Genomic DNA, 20,338 nt, shown 5'->3' with positions numbered 1-20,338 from the left:
CTGTATGAAAAGATGATGGAGAAGAATAAGCCTTGGGAAATTGACAGCACAACAAAATCCTTCTGGAATGGAGGCACCAGCCAGCTATGTGGATACTCATAAACTAGTTGTAGCATTTGTAGAAGTGACTAGTTGTCATAATCAACGTAAGAAATGTATGTCTCATAACTTCTTTCAGGCTCCCACTGATAAATTATTTGAACACTTTCCTCTGGGCACTTAAGATCAGCTGCCCAGTAAACCATCAATCTTGGGCAGACAGTAGAATCATCAAGATGACACCCAAATAATCTGTTGATGAATTAGAAGCTGCCTCCATTGACAATATTCTATGATTTGTTCTCTCAGGCCTCAAAATCTTAGAAGAATTTGTCATTGTTTTCAAAGTCAAAAAAATGACAGAGCTTGACTTTATAAGCCTTTATCTGAATTAATATAATGCTGCCCAGTTCTGCTCCCTGCCAAAAGCTCCAGAACAGAATAGGTTGCAAGCTGCTATGTATAGAGGAGACTTTTCTGATCATACTGTCTCTGCTGGTAAATGACTTCATTTCTGTATCAAATCCCACTCATCTGGTTTATTATTTAATTCATCCTTTGTGGACCAGATTAGTCCTACTAGGCTGGTGGTCTCTTTTAAAGGGGACCCAAGGTATTATTTATACTACTATGGGAAATTTGGCCAGGACATCAGGGAACTTCCCCTAATCTTTTCAGTAGGTGTCACGGGATCATTTACATTTACCTGAACTACCATCAACTCAGGCAGATGGGGCCTTGGTTTACCATACCCTCTGAAGGGAAATGCACTCAGGAGTGCAGCACCCCCTAATACTGCACTGTACTGTCAGAAATATATATACCTGGTGTGGGAATGTTGCACACCTTTCCTGCACTAAAGGTGAGTGTGTTATGTGTTGTGCTGCTGACACAGACAATTATTTATTCTAGTTATTAACAGTATTGGTTTCTTGTTGTACAATATATCCGTATTAGTCAATGTTTTCCCTTGATCAGCATTATCATTGTGCGACACTGAATGTGTGTGTGTATTGGAGGGGTGCAGCTATTAAATGCCACTATCTAGTATTTTATTCTTACATGAAGTGGAGACAGTGTCTAGATACACACTTCACCTCTTCAAGGGTTTATGGGGAACATGTAGTTAGTAATTTACTATACTCCTACAAAAGATGGTTACATTGTTTGTCTGGGATAAGTTGGAGTGGTCATTAAGGCAGCTAATGACAATAAGGGGAGATGGGTCATTGCCATATTCAATAGTCTAACAAGCAAGATTGCAATGGCAGAGTATATAGGTCCTCCTATCGCATCATGACTTTATTTCCTTCTTTTATTACTTTACTGACAGTACACGCTACTTTTGTTCCTGTAGCAGTAGATTGTGGGTTTATTCTTAATGCTCTCTCTGGCATTCCTTATACCTATCCTGAATAATTCTGATCATTTTCTGTTCTAATAGTTTCCACTTTTACTCATAGCTTTTACAAACCTTTCTCACCTCCAGCAGTAACCACACCCTCACTTTCCCTCATAGCTTTTACAAACCTTCCTCACCTCCTGCACACCCTCACTTTTCCTCATAGCTTTTTCAAACCTTCCTTACCTCCTGCAGTAACCATACCCTCCCCTCTGATTTTCCCTTTACCACCTATCAGTGCTTACGTCCTCCCTATCATGGAGATTGTCTTGAATTATTCTTTGAATCATATCTGACAATTATTTATATCTCTTCCTGGGGTGCAACTTCCTCTTGTCCACTGTCTCTATACTCTATACCCTCTGGCCAGAAATATACAACCACTGGGGGTACAATCAGATGCATTCTTAATCACAGTTCTCACATCTCACACTCATTTAATCTTCTCCTGGCATACTAAAACAATTGCAATAACAGGCTTGGCTCCCTCTGCCATGTTCATAGTTATTCTGCTTAGCACCTTCAAGTCATGCCCACTACATATGTCCACTTACCAGAATTAATCTCTTTCATTCTGTCCCTTTGCCTCAGTTTATATTGTTCTAGTTTGCTTATGTCCTGTTCCACTGCTCATTAAGGGTTATGTTAAGATGTTCCTCAGTTGATTCGAGTCTCTGAAAAAGCACCTTGATAACTGGACTTGGTGTGTAAACCAAAGGGCAACAGTAGACCCACACAGCAGCGAGAAACACAGATCAGAGCCTAGGGATGTTGTGTTTTCATTTTCCTTATTCCAAGACTTCATCAGAAATAAAAAGTGAACAAAAATATCATGATTTAGAACAAGCCAACAATTACATGATCACATTAGAAAAACAATCAGAACGGAAAGTCAAATAAACCACTTATGGTTACATGTATAACTAATGAGTTAAAGTTTGTCAGCTTTCTCCTTATAACACATTGGATGCTAACCCCATCATTAAACCCTGGATGGCAATTTGCATTTGCACTAAATTGTCGGCATAGCTCCTTATTGTCCAACAATGCCTCCTCCCAACTGTGTTTTTCCTCCATGGTTTGCTACAGTCACAAAACTGAAATTTCTTAAAAGATTTCTAAATTGCAGTATGTTTAATAAATGCATTTGCTTTCTGTTGAATTTTGTGACATAAATGTTTGTTGATTCTCACAGAAAGTTGTTTTCTGTGGTTTCACTAATATAAAGTATCCAATTTATCACACCGTTGCAAGTAACCCTATTAGAATTTGACTCGTTTGATTTTCCTTTCTGATTGCATTCTAACATTAGAACAAAATAGATCCTCAACATGCAAGAACTCTGTGAACATTGATTTCAGACAACTGAGTTGTATTGCCCTCAGTAGGCAATCCTGGGAATGTTGAGCTGAATACTTTATTCCATGAAACACCGTTATAACACAAAACCTTAACCCAATGGTTTATGAACATTTATGAAAGGCACATTGCAAATATGTAAAACAGTCACTTGTGTGACTCCACTGTTTGACCCTGGGATGGATATATATATATATATATAGATAGATAGATAGATAGATAGATATGTAAATAATCCATCTGGTGTACTTTCATTTAGTCCAGTTAACAGGGATTCTGCTGTGCTTCTATCCAGTCACTGCTCCCTCCATTTAAGGCATTCCTCATACAAGATTCTCAATCTTTACCCATCTCTTTTTTTGTCTTTCTTACTCCTCTACATCTAGCAGTCCACTATTGCTATCAGTAATGGATAAATATTTATGTACCTGTCCCTGATTAGAGTTTCATTGCTAATACTGGGTACTCCTACTTCTGCACCTAGTAACTGCCACTACCCTGCTCCCCAATTTATATGTCATACTTCCTGATTTTGGATGGGAAGGTGTCGGACCTCTGCTGAGTTAAATGAACCCATCAGTCCTCCATCTCACAGATGCCTTTGGCTGATCCACCTCTTGCCCTTGATCCTCTCAATTAGAAGGAAAGTCCACCTGTTCAAGTGTCCAGTTGGGTAACTTCACTGAAGGAATGTCTTCTTCCTTGTCTCTCTGGTGAGAAGGTTGCTAATATTTGAAGCCATCTGAGTTTTCAGAATAGCACAGCTGTTCCTGCCAGTCTCTGTAGCAGTCAGTGATAGTTTCTAGCCTGTTGCACCAATCTATTCCAGTTTGACATGCACACCTGTCAATGTGTACATAATGGAAATATGTACTACGGCTCTTGAGAAGTAGGTACAGCCAGCCAAAAATCTGGAGGACCTAATTAACACAGAATTTGAATTCCTAATAACACATCGCTCCTCCCACTTCCAGTAGGGTGAGATATTACTCAAAACCACAATTTAAAAAAATGAGATTGAGTAAAATATAAGCATATTATCAAAGACTCTGTGTAAAATCTCTAGACTTTAATAAATGATTTTTCTAAAGTCTACCTTATAGAGTCATTTATTTTTGTTTTTGAAAAAGTAAGGTATAACATGCAGATCCTTGTTCTTTAAATTATTGGTGCTACTAGTATTTTGAACATATAGTTTGGTTTCCTGTATTCTAAACAGCTTTGAAATTATTTGTGCGTGTGTGTGTGTGTGTGTGTGTGTGTGTGTGTGTGTGTGTGTGTGTGTGTGTGTATGTGGAGTTGTAATTATGTGTGTGTGTGTGTGTGTGTGTGTGTGTGTGTGTGTGTGTGTGTGTGTGTGTGTGTGTGTGTGTGTGCGCACTCACGCGCGCGTGTGTGTGTGTGTGTGTGTGTGTATGTGGAGTTGTAATTATGTGTTTGTGTGTGTGTGTGTGTGTGTGTGTGTGTGTGCGTGCGTGTGTGTGTGTGCATGTGTGTGTGTGTGTGTGTGTGTGTGTGTGTGTGTGTGTGTGTGTGTGTAGTTGTAAATTTAATGATGCAGTAAAAATGTCTGCACGTGCGGCAGGTGCAGGGCCAAACCAAGCCAGGAATCAGTGAACAAACGACCAGCATCACGGTGTAGTAAGCACAGCAACCACAAAGCAAGAATAAATATTAAATATTTATTAGTCCCAAACCGGTTTCAGCAAAACTGCCTTCCTCAGTGGGATATATAACAAAACCCATGTAAACATGCCATTTATATAGAACAGTCCCTCCAATGAAGAGTCAGCCTTACAAATTATGTAATTTCCTATAGTAAATATTAACATATTTACCTAAAAAGTAAACAGATAATATTAAGTACCATCATCTTATAAACTAGACATCGCAAACTCTATAACTGATCATTGAGCCCCGGTGAAAAAAGACCCCCCCCCCAGTTTTATAATCCAATATTTCTCTTTTTTATTGAGAATCGAATGCCAACCCTGCCTATTACTTTTATTGCCATGAATCCTATCTTCTATAATCATAACATGACAGGTTTGAGCAGTGCAGTGAGTAGTGCAATGTCTATATAATGCATTCGTCAGTCGCTTATTACGTATATCACACTGATACTCCGACATACGAAGACGCAAGGGACGTGATGTCTGGCCTATATAAAAAGGCTGAGCAAGTACATGTCACTAAATGTATTACCCATTCTATTCCACAATTCCCAAAGAATCTAATATCAAAAACCTGGCTGTTCTTACTAGTAAATTGTTTGGACCTGAATATATATTGACAAGAGGAGCAGTGGCCACAAGGAAAGATGCCCAGCAATCTATCCCCAGTAATAGTTATTTGATGATAAACTGCACCACCTGTACTAGTACATTTAAAGTGGGAAAAGTGCAATGTCAGTTTTTTTTCCTCTCTTATATGAAAACCGGCAGTTGGGACCAAGAACATGATGCAATTCATCACTGGCCATTAATATATTCCAATGTTTAGAAATAACCTTCCGAATCAAATTAATGTTCCGCCCATATGTAGTTACAAATCTAATATTACTATCAGATTCCACCCTCTGTGTTTTATCTTTATAATCCAATAATTGCATCCTGTCCAAATACGAGGCCCAATTACTAGCAGATATTATATCTTGCTGTTTGTAACCCCTGACTCTAAATCTATTAATAGGATCATCACAGACAGTATTGCTAAGTTTTGCCCTCTAGTTTATCATATTGGTTCACAGGCACTTACAAGACTAGGATCTTAAGAAGTCCAGCCTTATGTTCCCATGGCAGTTTTTATCCCTTACATTTTGCATATGAATATCCCAGTGATGGGCCAAAAAAGGATATGTTGGAACATTTAGATAATTCCCCTATCCATGAGGAACAGAGGTGCTAAAATGGGGGTTAATTTGCGATTGCACATCCAATCATCAAAATTACATTTGAATAGAGTACAAGAAAGTAATTTGCTTTATACAGAGTGGAAGGCAGTTCCACAGAAGCAGTATTCTCTGTCAGAGGTGTAGCTAGCTGTTTGTGCCCAGTGCCATTCCCTGATCTGATGTCTCCTCCTTCCCCAAAAGAACAAAAAAAAGCTCATCTTCTTCCTCTTCTCAGACATCTGGGAAGGATGCAGTCAACAATGTAGCTATAATTCCTGGTTTTGGGGATGTCTGTGAATAAAGATGACTGCCCTGCTTAGCTGAAAAAGTAAAAAAAAAAAATCATTGGTCTGTCTTTGCAGGACTAGTGTGCATTTTTGTAATGCAAATTGGAATACTTATTGTAGACATTTTTATCAAAATTGGACATGTGGTATTTATACAATGGATAAAGTGGTCATAATTTAGTACAGATATTGCTAAATTAAAATTACAGCAGTTTGATTGGCTTTTTATTGTTAAAATGTTCCGAAATGGATACTTTTGTCATTACTGATTCATGCATTTTGCTTCACTGCTTACTGAAAAAAATGTTTCAAACTACAAATTTAAAACACATTCAACGAATCTTACTGTGTTAAACAAGAAGTAACTATTAAAACAATCAGAAAGATGAAACAAGGAATACATGCATTTAGCAATGGTTCTAAAAAGGTGTGTGGGGGACATATGGTTCAAAACAGCCCTAGACCCAAGGTACACATATTCCACCACTAGGCAGATGCTTTTTCAATGAATGTGAGTTTCAAGGGAAGGGAAGAGAAGTTTATTGCTGCTCATGCTATGCCTGTTTTTAACGTGAGACTATTTTGTTTAGCAAATGACCATCAGTGTTTATGTTATAAAATTTGAAATAAGTTTTAAATTATATCCAAGTCTCTGTAATAATTGCACACTGACAGGTTTGAGCAGTAAAGGCAGCCAGGTAATGGATCACTGGAATGGGTGGGGGACCGGTCCATTTGACTGGCTAAGGCCCCATTTGACCATGATCCAGCTCTGTAATGAATTATAATCTGGTAACTGATATAACATTAGTAGTAGCAGAGAAAGGCACAATATAAACATTTCTATTTACTTATTTACAAAAGTCAGGTTTTCAGTGTTCTTCATGGTAATTATGGGCTGGGAAATGGATTGTGACTAAATGGAGCGTGAACAGCGACAGGGTTCTGCACAGTCATTGTCGAGGAAGCAATGTTTTAGTGAACAATTTTTTTGTAGCTAGTTATGTCTCTGATTTGAGCTGGCAATGATTACAGTTAGATGATACAATTACAGAATATTATTTTTTTAAATGCAGCCATTTTGAAGGGAGTTGCTGTAGTGTAAGTATCACACCTTCATGGATTCTTAGTGAATAAAAAAAGTTTTAATGATGATTTTGCTTTTTTTCTTTTTTTTTTAAAGGGCAAAAGCATTGTTTTAAAAAATACAGGTTAGGGTTCATAGCAGAAGGGTAGAGCATGTGGTGATTCACAGACAGCATTTTGGAGGTGATACAATAGTGTTGTAGTTATAGGACAAGATTGAAGAATCTATATATATATATATATATATATATATATATATATATATATATATATACCATTTAAAGTCATTTGGAGGAGGTAGGCATCATGTGCTGAATATAGTGAGGTAATGGAGACAACAATTTTAGCTGCGGCCGTGTAAGCCTGATACGTAAGAGGATTTGAACTGGTATAAGCTGATTTAAGCTGAATGTTGATTGCTGACTTTGATATTTAATGGTGTTAGGACCTTTTTAAAATAATGTCATTGTATGAATATACTTTATTCATCTTCCACTTTTATGGTGATCTAGGATATGTCTAAGTAAAATACTGTATCTGCTAGGTGCTGAGGCTTGCATAGTATGCTGTTTAAATTCATAGATTAATATTAAGCTAACTTATGGGCTATTTTAAGCCTAGCCAATTATTTCATGTAAGAGTCAAACCCTGTACCTTGTGTCTGTAAGGTAAACACCTTAACCATTATACCAACTTCCCATTTCAGTTTCTTCTAATTTTTAAGGGACTTATGACTGCATAAGTATATAACCCTTTGCTCACATATTCTAGCCCTACAATCATTTTTTAAACTTTCTTTTAATTATTACACTCTGCTCATCTTAGAATTGCAGTACTGTGTTATCTGAAAGGGTGAGTTGTTATTTTTTGGGGGGTAACTGCACTTGACTCTTTGCAATTGAGTAAGGTTCCATTTACAATGGCATCTTGATTAATGTATCCAGCCAACATGTACATTTCTGAAAGTTAAGTAGAATTAAATCTATAATTAAGGCTGAAAGAATGGGGTAACAATTTTGGGCTATGCATTAAAATATAAATAGTTTATCTAGGCTAGTATACATATTTGGGGTAATGTGCTGTTTGCTCACATGCTAAATCATAGTGAGTAATATTGATTTTAGCTTTTTTCCCCTTTATTTGTTTGCTTGTTGTGTTTCCTGCAGGGCCAGATTTAGTCTTACACTAAAATAGCTACTGCTTAGGGTCTCACAGTCTGAAGGGGCTTCTCAACACTTCAGTACTATTTCCTTTGTTAATTTTATAATTTCATACATGAAAGTCTCCATAAATTAATTTCCTATTAATCAATTTATTGTACCTGAATAGTTAAAGGCTTATTTTAAAGTTCTAATGGAGCAATCCTTTCACCACTCCACATTTTTGTTATCCATCTTAGTGGCATGCATGCCACATCTCAATCCTTTCACCACTCCACATTTTTGTTGTCCATCTTAGTGGCATGCATGCCACATCTCAATCCTTTCACCACTCCACATTTTTGTTGTCCATCTTAGTGGCATGCATGCCACATCTCAATCCTTTCACCACTCCACATTTTTGTTGTCCATTTTAGTGGCATGCATGCCACATCTCAATCCTTTCACCACTCCACATTTTTGTTGTCCATCTTAGTGGCATGCATGCCACATCTCAATCCTTTCACCACTCCACATTTTTGTTGTCCATCTTAGTGGCATGCATGCCACATCTCAATTTTGTGTAGCTTTTTTCTATGGTGACACTTGCGAAATACGCCTTTTTCATCTTCCCTTATCTTAGGGCTTTATTGTGTCTAGATCTGATGTTTGCTGCCTCATAATTGACATATATATATATATATATATATATATATATATATATATATATATATATATATCCAGCAAAGTAGAAACGCATTGATCTTTTTTCATTTTCATTAGCTGCGAAACATTCGAGGTATCTTTCTAACATTGGCAAAGAAAATAAATAAAAATAGCAGATTTCATGTTAAAATATATATCTTTATTGAAAGCTGAAAAAAGAATAACATTTAGGCATAAAGCACCTGTGGAAAATGATAAAAAAGGAAACTTGTGCTATTAGGTAGACACTAATACAGTTTATCGACTTAATCAAAAATGGCAAAAGTTAAGAAACACAATGAAGCAACAGCTGTTTCCTGATCTATGTGGGGAATGTCTGCTACATTTTAGTTTCAACTACCACTCTCTTAAGAGTCCCTAGTAAAATAATGTGCTCCATCTCTCAGGCTACCTTTTGTAGCCAGCTGGTCTCTCACAAAGGTTGATATACAATGCATCTAATTAGCATATGCTACTATCAGCCTTTGCTCACTGATATGCATTTGTCTTATTTTAATCAACTGACTAGGTCCTGAGGTGGTGACAACAGTGCTGTCATATAAGCAATCTGTTCCTGAATGGGAGTTTGGAGTGATGTCATTAGCGTTTTATCTAGTCTCATCTGACCATTTTCACAATGCCTGCCATGACAAACTTAAGCTTGACAAACATGTCAGAAGTATCTACTCAAACTTTAAGACTGATCTGTTATCCTATACTTCTCTTTCTGTCCTGATCAAAAGACTGTAGCCTCTTATCCCTAGTACCCACAAATACTGTGCCTGCACTGTGGTAGTACTTTGTATTCATTTTGTTGCTAAACAGTATCAACATATGGCATTTATATTTCATCTCATTGTTTAAGGGAATTCCTAAACATAGCCTGAAACAAGCTATAATTAATCTACCACCCAGCAGAGGCTGTTGTTTAGACACTTGACCAGTACCTTCCCTTATGGCCCTGTGGAAGTTGCCCATTATTTCTGGTATTTTACAGGCTTAGGGTCGGAAACAAAATAAATGTTGCCAACTGATGTATGCAGCTGGACTGCTTTAATTTCTTCCCATTTCTACTTCTGATCCTGCTCAAACCTACCTCTTTACCCATGTATGACAAGTCCAGAAAAATACATATCTATTGTGCTGAGAGAAGTGCTCAGAATACTCACCTACACACTCCTTGTGTATTTTGCCATTGTTTCCAGTGTCCACAGTCTGCATTGCAACCTCAACAGTAGGGCTGAGAAAAGTGAAGAAGCCATTTTCATTCAGAATTTTTTTTCCAACAGTAATTACTGAACATATACCTCTGTTTCATTCTTCATGTTTCATTACATATCAATATGTATATGAACTCCATGTATACACAGACATTACATACAGACAAATAACGGTTTACTATCAAATGTTTGAAACGTACCTTAACGTTGTTCATAAGGTCAAGGTTAAAGGCGAAAAAGTTTAAAATTGTGAGTAGAAATCCCATAGCCTCTGAAACTTTGACATGTAGCTTGCTTTTACAGTTTTGAGCATCACTGTTTACAACTGGATTGCACTACAGTGGGCAAACTGGGCATCAGGAAAAGTACCCTTTTCCTCAGTATAGTGCGATCTAGGAGTTAGAATATATAATTAGCAGGGAGTTTGGGGGGGTGTAGGGGGCCTTTCAAGATATAATACGTTCTTTAAAACCTAAAGTATTAATTTTCACGTTTAAAGTATCCCATAACTGACCTGTAAATTTACAACTCCAAAAAACATGTAGGAACTTTCCCTTATCTGAGTTATATGTGTTACAAACAGCAGGGCATGGTTGAAAATATGATGATTTTTTACTTGGTTGTAAGCTAAATGTCATGGATAGTCGTACATTGTGCATAGTCTAACTTGCTAAAAGGAATATATTTAAGAAAAAGTATTAATATTTGTCTTTTGATCTCATTAAGGAGGTCATATGATGTCTATTGATTTTTTAGGTTGCTCTACTGAATTATTTTTTTTTCTGAAATAAAATCCCATACAAGTTTATGTTAGGAAGAAGAAAAGAAGATAAATCAGTCATTTTTTTTGTTAAAAAATGTTAGGGTTTAGATTAGTTGGTTGAAAGAAAAAACATTTAATACATAAAATAGTTACTGATTTTTGAAAGCCATAAATTTAGAGATCGGATTATAATTTAATTGATTTACTATCATGTTTCTTAAGAAGTAGAAGTACAAAAGGGTTGCAGCCGTAAGCTTTTAAATATCTGGACCAAATTCCCATCCAAGTTAGACTCCAATCATTTTCAGTTGCTTTATGCCTAATTGATTTTAATGATCTGCTTGAGTTTACAATGAGATAACAGATATAGAAGTCTGGTAGACTAGTGCCACTATGAGATTTGAGCACAATAACTTTGTTGTAATAAATTCTACCTGACTTAGAAGAACAGGTGAAGTTATTAAGAATGGAAGGTAATAGATCTGAAAAGTTTATGTGGAGTATGACATGTTGACATAATGTAAAATTAACTTTTTGGAAATGTGTTCATTTTAACAAAAGCAGCTTTGGTTAAAAATGAAAAAATAATCTTATTAAATCCTCTTGTTTACTGATCCAGGATTTGTCAAATTAATCTTTAAAGTTTAATGTGCTATATTTTAATGTCATGCCTAAATATCTCATAGACTGATTTAGGTTTATCCATTCTAACTTTGCATTATCAATGTAGTTATATTTTTGTTACATGGAAATATAATATATTTTTATACATTTAAATTATAATCTGAAAACTTTGAAACTAAACATACACAGTTAATAATTTTAGGTATGTCTGAGTTTGGACAGATCATATATATATATATATATATATATATATATATATATATATATATATATATATATATATATATATATATTATATATATATATATATATATATATATATATATATATATATATATATATATGAGTGTGTGTGTGTGTGTGTATTTAGGTCATCAGGAAAAGCTGTCAGTAGTATCTTAAACTTAAAAATTGTGGTATAATTTAGCACGTCTTCTGTATAAGAAACAAAATGAGAGTCTCAGTATATGTATATATTGAATAAATATAGAGATAAGGAACAGCCTTGGCTAACTCCATTATTATGGCACCAATGTCTCTAATAGACACAAGCAACCTGTAAATGGTTTATTTCCTAGGCCCCTGCTTGTAAATGTTTCATTTCCCAAGCCCCTGCTTACACTTGTCAAGGATACCAGAAATTGTCACAGATTTGAGATGCATGCCTAGGCTTAAAAAGGCCCTTGTGGTCATTAACCCAGTAAACATCTATGAACCTTTGAACCTATTGTATATTAACCCAGACATAGTTTTACATATCACAAGCTTAGTGGAAGGATTACTATATAATATTTGGAGTAACTGATAAATGAATCTAGGAAGCGTAATCTGACTTGTATTTCAATTTTATTCACTTATTTTTCAAAGAACATTTAAAATTCAAATTAAAATTAAGATTGAGAGGGTATCTGCATCTAGTAACACCTGGCAACAGAACTATTTATGATATATTTTAAGTTCCCTATCTCCACGTTCTATATCATAGAACATGATTTTCTTGAAATCAGCACAACGGATTGTCTCCTTATATAATGCACAATCTTAATTTCTTATATCATAGATAAGGTCATATATCCTGCTCTTAAAAAGCCTTTTGGTTTTACTAATACAAAAAGCTTTGCAGAATGTGCACACAACTGAATATACAACAAAATATGAATTACATGTAAAATAAAAGACTATATATCTTTCCAGTCCTAATGCAGAAGAATGTAGGTGAATCTGCAGTTAATCTACACATACTGCATCTGAAACATTTAAATGTACCACAATTAATGTACTATGATTTTTAACTGAATCAGATGAATCTTTTATTAATAAAATATGGTATATCCCATACCTTATTCAAAATGTCAGAACCTACTCTTAGTATATCATGAGTTTTTGTTTAGATCACTTTTAATCTGGTTCATATAAAAAAAAATACAAAAACAGGTAACTGACTTGGTCAAAGAAATGCTTTCTTGTGGAGTTCTGTTGTATGGTCCCCTTAATATCATCCAAATTTCCATTTATTAGTCTTTTCAGATGACCCTCAGTTTAATCCTTTTATTCAGTGCCATCATCCCTGCAATGTAATAGATTGACTCTGGATGATGTTATTTTTCCAACAGAAGGGATGCATACTATGAAAATCCAAATAAGTGTTGCTTACAGAATTTTATAGCAAATATTAGCCTTAATCTGTATAGCTTTCTTACTTATAGTCATGTCTAAAAAATTCACTCTGCCAGTGCTATGTATACTATAAAATTCTAAATATGTGGTCGTACTATTAATATAATTAATAAAATTAAACAATTTGAGACTTTATTCTTACAAATTCCAAAAATGTCATTGATAACATGGCAGTGAAATGAAATACTTTAATTATGGATACATTTTCTTTCTAATGTGACATTATTAGGGTGACCTAATGGTTAAGGTGTTCGCCTTACAAATACAAAGTACAGGGTTTGATTCTCACAAGGGATAATTGGCTAGGTTTAAAATGACTCACAAGGACAGTTAGCTTAGTATGAACCTATAATTAAGATCCATTAGGGCCCCAATAACCACTGCTCTCATTTGTTTATGAGTACTTTATCCATACATTTTATTACTGTCCTAAATTTCACCAAAGTACAATGACAGAAAGCAATTTATTGTCCACCTGTTTTAGTCCGATATCATGGAGTGTAAAAGTATGTAAAGACATAATATCAGTAGTTGACATATAACCACTTTCTTCTGGCATATCTGATTTTTTTTTGTAAAAATGAAATTACTTTTCTATAAATGATCTCAAAGGAGGGTTTAATTCACCCTTGTGAACTTTATTATACAGAAATATCCCACAAAATAGCTTAGACATAAAGAAAAAATCCCGAACATTACTTAGGGATGAATTGATTCAAAGTAATTCATTCAACCATCCATCATATCTCCTGTCTGACCTTTCTATATTCACTAACACTGATTTTTTCATAAAACCTATCAGACAAACTTACTTCACCTTTTTGCAGTGTCCATCAAAACCAATGAACCTCCTTTGTCTGATTTCATTAACCTTATATTTCTGTTTTTAGTTAAAGAAAACAATGGTTTTCTATTTATGAACTAAAATTAAAAAAAGTCTTAAAAATTTCTACAAAGTAAGGACCTCATTTCCCTTTTACACACTTTTTCAAATGATGTAATTGCAGGATGCAAGGGTGGGCAAAAGGTATTGCTTATTATTAACTTGCAAAAAAAATCATGTAAATTATTCAATGTAAAACAAAGATGAATTTAACTTATGTGCATACTATTTTAACTGTATTAAAGTCCTTTTTGAAGGAGCAAAAGAAAAACCTCTTAATAAAACAGAAAGTTCCACTAAATTTAAACTCCTAGTGGAATAATTGTAAGTTTTAAAAACAAAGGCAATATCAATTAACACAACCAAATGCTACTTTTCTGATTTTTCTTGCAGTTCTGTTGATGCTGTTATGTGAGTATACTTTGGATGTACTTACTATCACTGCTCATGTCTGAACCTCAACTTGTGATGATGTTGATAAACCATGATTGGTTGTTGAACCTTCTGATGATGTTGTTGTACACTGGTCCTCAATTTTCCCACAGACCTAAGTGAGAATTGTTCATGAATGCAGTATTGTGATCATCAACAGGAAATCATTTTCCTGAGTGTAAAGTTTCTTTCAAATATTTATGAAAGCCCTACAGCTTCATTTTAAGGGCTGAGGTAAAACAGGCCTGTTAACATGTTGTGCTATTTTATGATTCATAGGCATGTTAGCTGTGATGAGGAAGGATGGTAGTTAAATGCAGTGGCTGCATTGTGTAAGCACAAGTATCCTCCCCTTCAATCACTCTCCCATACACACATATACACATTTAAACACACGCACGTGCACACGTGCACACACATGCTCACACACGCACACGCACACACACACACACACACACACACACACGCACACACACGCACACACACGCACACACACGCGCGCGCACACACACACACACACACACACACACACACACACACACACACACACACACACACACACCTCGTAACTCTACCTTAACACTAAACTTGCCAGAACTTACCTCTGTCATGATGGAGGAACACAGGATTTTGGCCATGTTCACTGCCACAGGGTAGCAGGAGCAGTTGTGTTGATCTACACAACTGATTTCTGGAGGTGGATCTGGGGCAGAGATCACATAGCTAATTAGCATGTGCCTCACCCCCAAACTGCCTTATTAGTATACAGCAGATACTCAGTGGCAGCCTAATGCAGTGCTGTACATCCTCCTATTAAGATACCTCATTAGGGCTACCTTTGAAATCAAAATGTACACAACTTTGATGAATTCCCCCTGCTGTATGCAGTATCTATATTTCTTCATGTTTGAAAATGCATATAACTAGTAATATATTTCATTTCAAACTTCATTTTACAGAAGCTTATAATTCTAAATGTAGGATTTATGAAACTGAAAGTTACTTTGTTATTATTATTTCAGTAAAATTATATGTGTTGTGAATTAGAATTGTAAATAAAGTTAATGTACATCATTTGGATATGCTTTCACTTCAAAAACAACAGTTATTCTGCTGATAATTTTAAAATTTGTCATTTGAATCTTGATTTATTAGCACTGGACCATAAATTAGTGACCTTTGATGAGTAATGCAGTAACCTCTTCTTTTTAGGTGCTATGGAGTTGCAACAAGAAAACAAGTCGGACACAGATGGTAAGATACCAACAACCCCTGAAAGAAAAGGTAACATTTCTGATACAATTAATCATGGCCTAGGAGATTCCGTGCCTCAAGACCTCGACATTAAAGAACTGACAACAGATATAGAAGTGAATGTACTAGATTATGTGGGCCAGGACTTTCAAAACCAGATTCCAGCTGACCAACTAACTTCAGATGTACATTCAGACCTAACAGAAGGTGTTTCCTCATTGCAAGAAACAAAACATGAACTGAGCTCACAACACTCGGAATTTCAAGAATTAATTTCAAGCAAGCAAGACACAAGGGGAGAGGACTTGGATGAAGAAATGTTTCAGGATTGGAGATCAGATGACCAGAAAATTAAAGATTTAGAACTGAATACCAAAGATGAGACAGATTATGGATTGGACAAAAAAGAAGCACAAAATCTAAGCTCAGATGAAGACAGTGACTTAGATCAATTTTCTCCTCAGTTTCAATATGAAAATGTAAATATTGGTACCCCTAAAATAATGAATCAGCTTTCTGTCCTGCAAGGAACTGCAAGTCAAGAATCAGAACCACAAGACATTGGTGAACTGAGGATGGCAAATCAAGGTAGTGGAAATCAAAGGTCAGATGACCAAGAGCTTGAAGATATGGAGATGTCTGAATATGAAACTGGTGATATGAAATCTGCTAGACAAGAGATTGAGGATCTAAGAATACAGGTGCAGCAGCTGATGGCAGAACTTGAAGAGGCACGAGAAGTGTCTCAGAGACATCAGGAGAGCTTCTGTGAGTTACAAGGTAAGTCATGTGGTAGGGGCCAGGACTTCAGTTCAGCAAAAAAAATGATGGTCTGCAGTTGCACACTGCTTATCTTTTTATTTTACAAAAAAGTGCATCTGCATTTCAGATGAGTCTTGTCATTTAAAATGAGGCTATTGTATATGTGAAAATTTTAGTGACACATGGCAGAGGAGATAACACTTGCTACATATCTCACTGAAGAAAATATTGCACTTTTCAGGACAGAATTGTTATTCTTTATAATTTCAAATGCATTTAATTTTCTATAGACTCGTTTGTTTTTGTTTTTTCTCATCTTTGCTATTTATTATCTGCTTATTAATGATTAATGTCTGCCTGTCATCTATTAATATCTACCTGTTATTTCACTCTGATGTAGGTCTCTTAGAAGATGAACGTCTGGCTAGTGCCCAGCAAGCAGAGACCTTTACCAAGGAGATCTTGAAGCTTCAAGGTAATTAACTTTCCTGTCAGTACGATAAATGTGTCAGTGTTCAGTGAAGAACTGTGTTCAGGAACAACCCTGCCCTATGCCTTCTGGGATCAGTGACCCTTGGCTTTAATCACATATTTGAGAAGATGCAACAGCATTTTTGATTAATGTATAGCATTTAATTATTCTGAACCATGCAGGACTGGCATATAAACTGAGAAATAATGTAACTGACATCTAAACCTAAATGAAATTCAGAGACCTAAAATATGCATTCACAACTGATAGCAAAAAAATACAACACAAGCAGCTTGTGTGCTATATCAGGCAGGAATGTTAATGTCAGAAGTTGATCCAAACCCTTCTGGCTTTGGGCCATGAATCTTTACTGTAAGAAGCGAGGTTGTAAGGCATGCCATGCAGACAACAGGTAATGATCCCAATCAGCCTCTGTGCTATTATTTGACATTTCCAAATTGTTATGATTTTTCCTTCAGTAAATAGCTGTCTTGGGTCTTAAATGATTTCAAAGAGAGGGTTCATTTTTTTCTAATAGAATGTGTTCCTCGTTGTGAACAACATGCACAAAAACTACTTCCAACTTCCCATGACTGAAGATGGTGAAAATACTGTTCTATGAGTTACCACTTATGCCAAATTAGAATTTAAATGTTTTAAAAAACAATTATTATTTTAGTAATTTATGTTTTAGGGCTTTGACAAAGAAGGGGATCTAAGACTTTTCTCATTAGATTTGGGCAATGTGGCTCGTTGCGTAAAGAAATGGCCTGCAACCTGGAAGTCTGAGTACAAATCCTGCCATCACTAAAAAATCATTTTTGCCAAAAAAAGAAGGGATTATCAGAAGATGTGGTTTAAGGCCCCCTGAGGTATGGAAGGTGGAGTGCTCACTATAACAGTATGAAACCAGATCAGCACAGATACTTTTGGTAATGAAATGTACCTTCTTTTATGTATGAGTTTCTGCAAGGACCTACAACTGACTTGGTTATACAGGCAAATAGTAACACGAACTTGAGAAAGTGGGGCAGTGTGCCCCAAAAAAGCTTAAACAGAGACAGCAGTAAAATCAACTACATGTGCAGCTATCCCTTGTTATTGTTTGACTAAAGACACTAAGTGACTGGCAAAAAGAGTTTGTTATGCAGTCCTGAAATTCTGGTTTCCTTTCACTGGACAGCTTATACTACGTCATGTCCTATCTCCATGACTACATATAACACTTTAGTCTGGAGTTATGTTCCTGCAAGTGGGTGAAACTACACATCTTCTTTTGGTTTTGGAAAACACTCACTGCAGTGTGCTGTAAACTTCAGCAGATCTATATTCAGACGATTTGCTATGTTCTCCATTTGCAAGTTGTGAAATTCTTCATCTATTTCATAATGTTCTTATGAGAAAGATTTAGCTTTTTTTAAATTTTTTTTAATTTATTTAATTTTTTTTTTACTTTCGATGAAACTAGTTTGGATGCCTAAGACCTCTCCTTCAGCACTCTGATGTAACCTTTTAGCTTCCATGTGAAGAGGTTAACATACAGAATGCCAACACTAGTAAAGTCAATAAACACAACATTTCACCCTCCAGTACCCAATACTAGTGTAACCTATCCTGACTTTGCACAATTTGAGTAAGAGTGAAGAACTTACCAGAAGTTATGTTTCAGGGCCCTGTGAGGATGGCATATCATTCAGGGCCCTGTGAGGAAGGCAAACCATTCAGGGCCCTGTGAGGAAGGCATACCATTCAACTGTCTATAACTTCACAGAAAAAGTAAAGCTGGTTTCCACTTCTAAACTTTTCCTTTGGCATCCTTCTTTGTGTGATTCTTTCCCATCTGTTCCAGTACTTTACATTTTATTATGTTAGAAAAGCATTCCTCCCATTTATTTTATTCTGTCAGATTATTTGCAAATAGAGTTAGGTGTCAGGGTGTCTCTTCAACAGTGACAATCATCTTCAGCCAAGGTTTACACTGCCAGGTGATTATCACTGATCCTCTATTCTTTATCCTCTAACCTGACTATAATTTATGTTATTCTGTAATATTATTTGCAAATAGAGTCAGCTGGTCTAGTTTCAGTAATGAGGTGTAAGATCATTTACCAGTTATCCTGTAACCTAACTATAATTTGCTGTTGTGCAATATCAAAAGCCTGACTACCAATATATTTTCTAACACATGTACTTTACTTCTTTGCAAACTGCCTGGGTAAGCTGTAAGACTTCATTTTGATCAGAGTTAACTAATCTTGATGATATTAACAAGGTCATAAACCATCACCCCCCCCCCCCCCCCAGCATCCTTCCATTGACTCTGAGTCACCATTCTGGATCTACACAGGCAACTGAACCATTTTCTTTTGATCTGCCTCTTATGTATGCATATGTGTATGCACAATTTTACAGGGGCTTCATTTGCTAAAGTCGAAAATATAAGTGTTAAGAAAAAGGCCAAAGTGCAACAAACTGACAATTTACTTAAATGTAGAATTTGCACAATATTGAGAAACAGGCATACTCTTTTCTCTGAATTTCTTTGACATCAGAATGAGAATATATTTACATTATCTGCATGTAGCCCCACCTCCACATGGGTGACATGCAGAAGGACAAGTGGTGAAACTTTGTTGTTAAAATATTTTTTAGACTCTTTTGTTAGTCTATTGTTTGTTTGGCACTTCCAGTTTGAGCGTTTCTTTCACAATGGGATCCATATACAATCCATGCATTGCTGTTTCTATATTTATGATACTGATCTGATTTTTCAGGAAAGGTTTAGGAATCTTGTATTATATTGCTAGTGGCATAACTTTCCACAGCTGATAGCTGTGAATGAGTTAGTTGTCATACTCGGCCTCTGCCACATTATCTGGTCTCTACCTGTGTGGTTTTGATACTGACTCTTGTTACTTTTACTTTGCCACCCCATCGTATTTCTGTGTCTAAGCAACAATATGGAACCTTATCCTTCCACTCTTTTTTCTATGAATTTATATAAAACTACATCTCTGCAATCTGGTAGTGTCCAAATAAATTAGCTTTCTATGCAGTGCAGGAGTATTAAATGTGGCTATAACACAAAGTTTGGTTTGCCTTAAAATTAGTTAAACCACCATGGGTCATATCTCTCAACTGCCCAGATTTTTGCTTCATATTTTTGGCCTGTTCCTCATAAAATCTGTGGGGTTTTTTTGGCAAATAATTGAGGATTGACATTATTAAACAATGATATACATTTGAGTTTCAGATTCCATGTCCTTCAGAAAATACATGCTAATGCAAAACTTGTTATTCTAGCAACTTTTTTAAATTTATAAGTGCAGTATTTATGATCT

The 20,338-nt window shown here is 35.7% G+C and overlaps 1 protein-coding gene across 1 annotated transcript in view; it reads left to right on the top strand.

The window, feature by feature from the left end:
• The window catches only part of CCDC136 (coiled-coil domain containing 136), an 852,200-nt gene that overhangs the window by 238,221 nt on the left and 593,641 nt on the right, over positions 1-20,338 (top strand). The window contains exons 2-3 of the mRNA XM_044088645.1: positions 15,722-16,543; positions 16,926-17,000. Of these exons, the coding sequence (XP_043944580.1) occupies positions 15,727-16,543; positions 16,926-17,000 (892 nt within the window). The 5' untranslated portion in view covers positions 15,722-15,726. The remainder of the gene's footprint in view (positions 1-15,721; positions 16,544-16,925; positions 17,001-20,338) is intronic.

This window comes from Protopterus annectens, chromosome 11.part0 (genome assembly GCF_019279795.1).
Source record: "Protopterus annectens isolate FY-2018-M chromosome 11.part0, PAN1.0, whole genome shotgun sequence".
Classification (NCBI taxonomy): Eukaryota; Metazoa; Chordata; order Ceratodontiformes; family Protopteridae; genus Protopterus; species Protopterus annectens.
The sequence above is the reverse complement of the archived record's forward strand: the minus strand, read 5'-3'. Positions and strand labels throughout refer to the sequence as shown.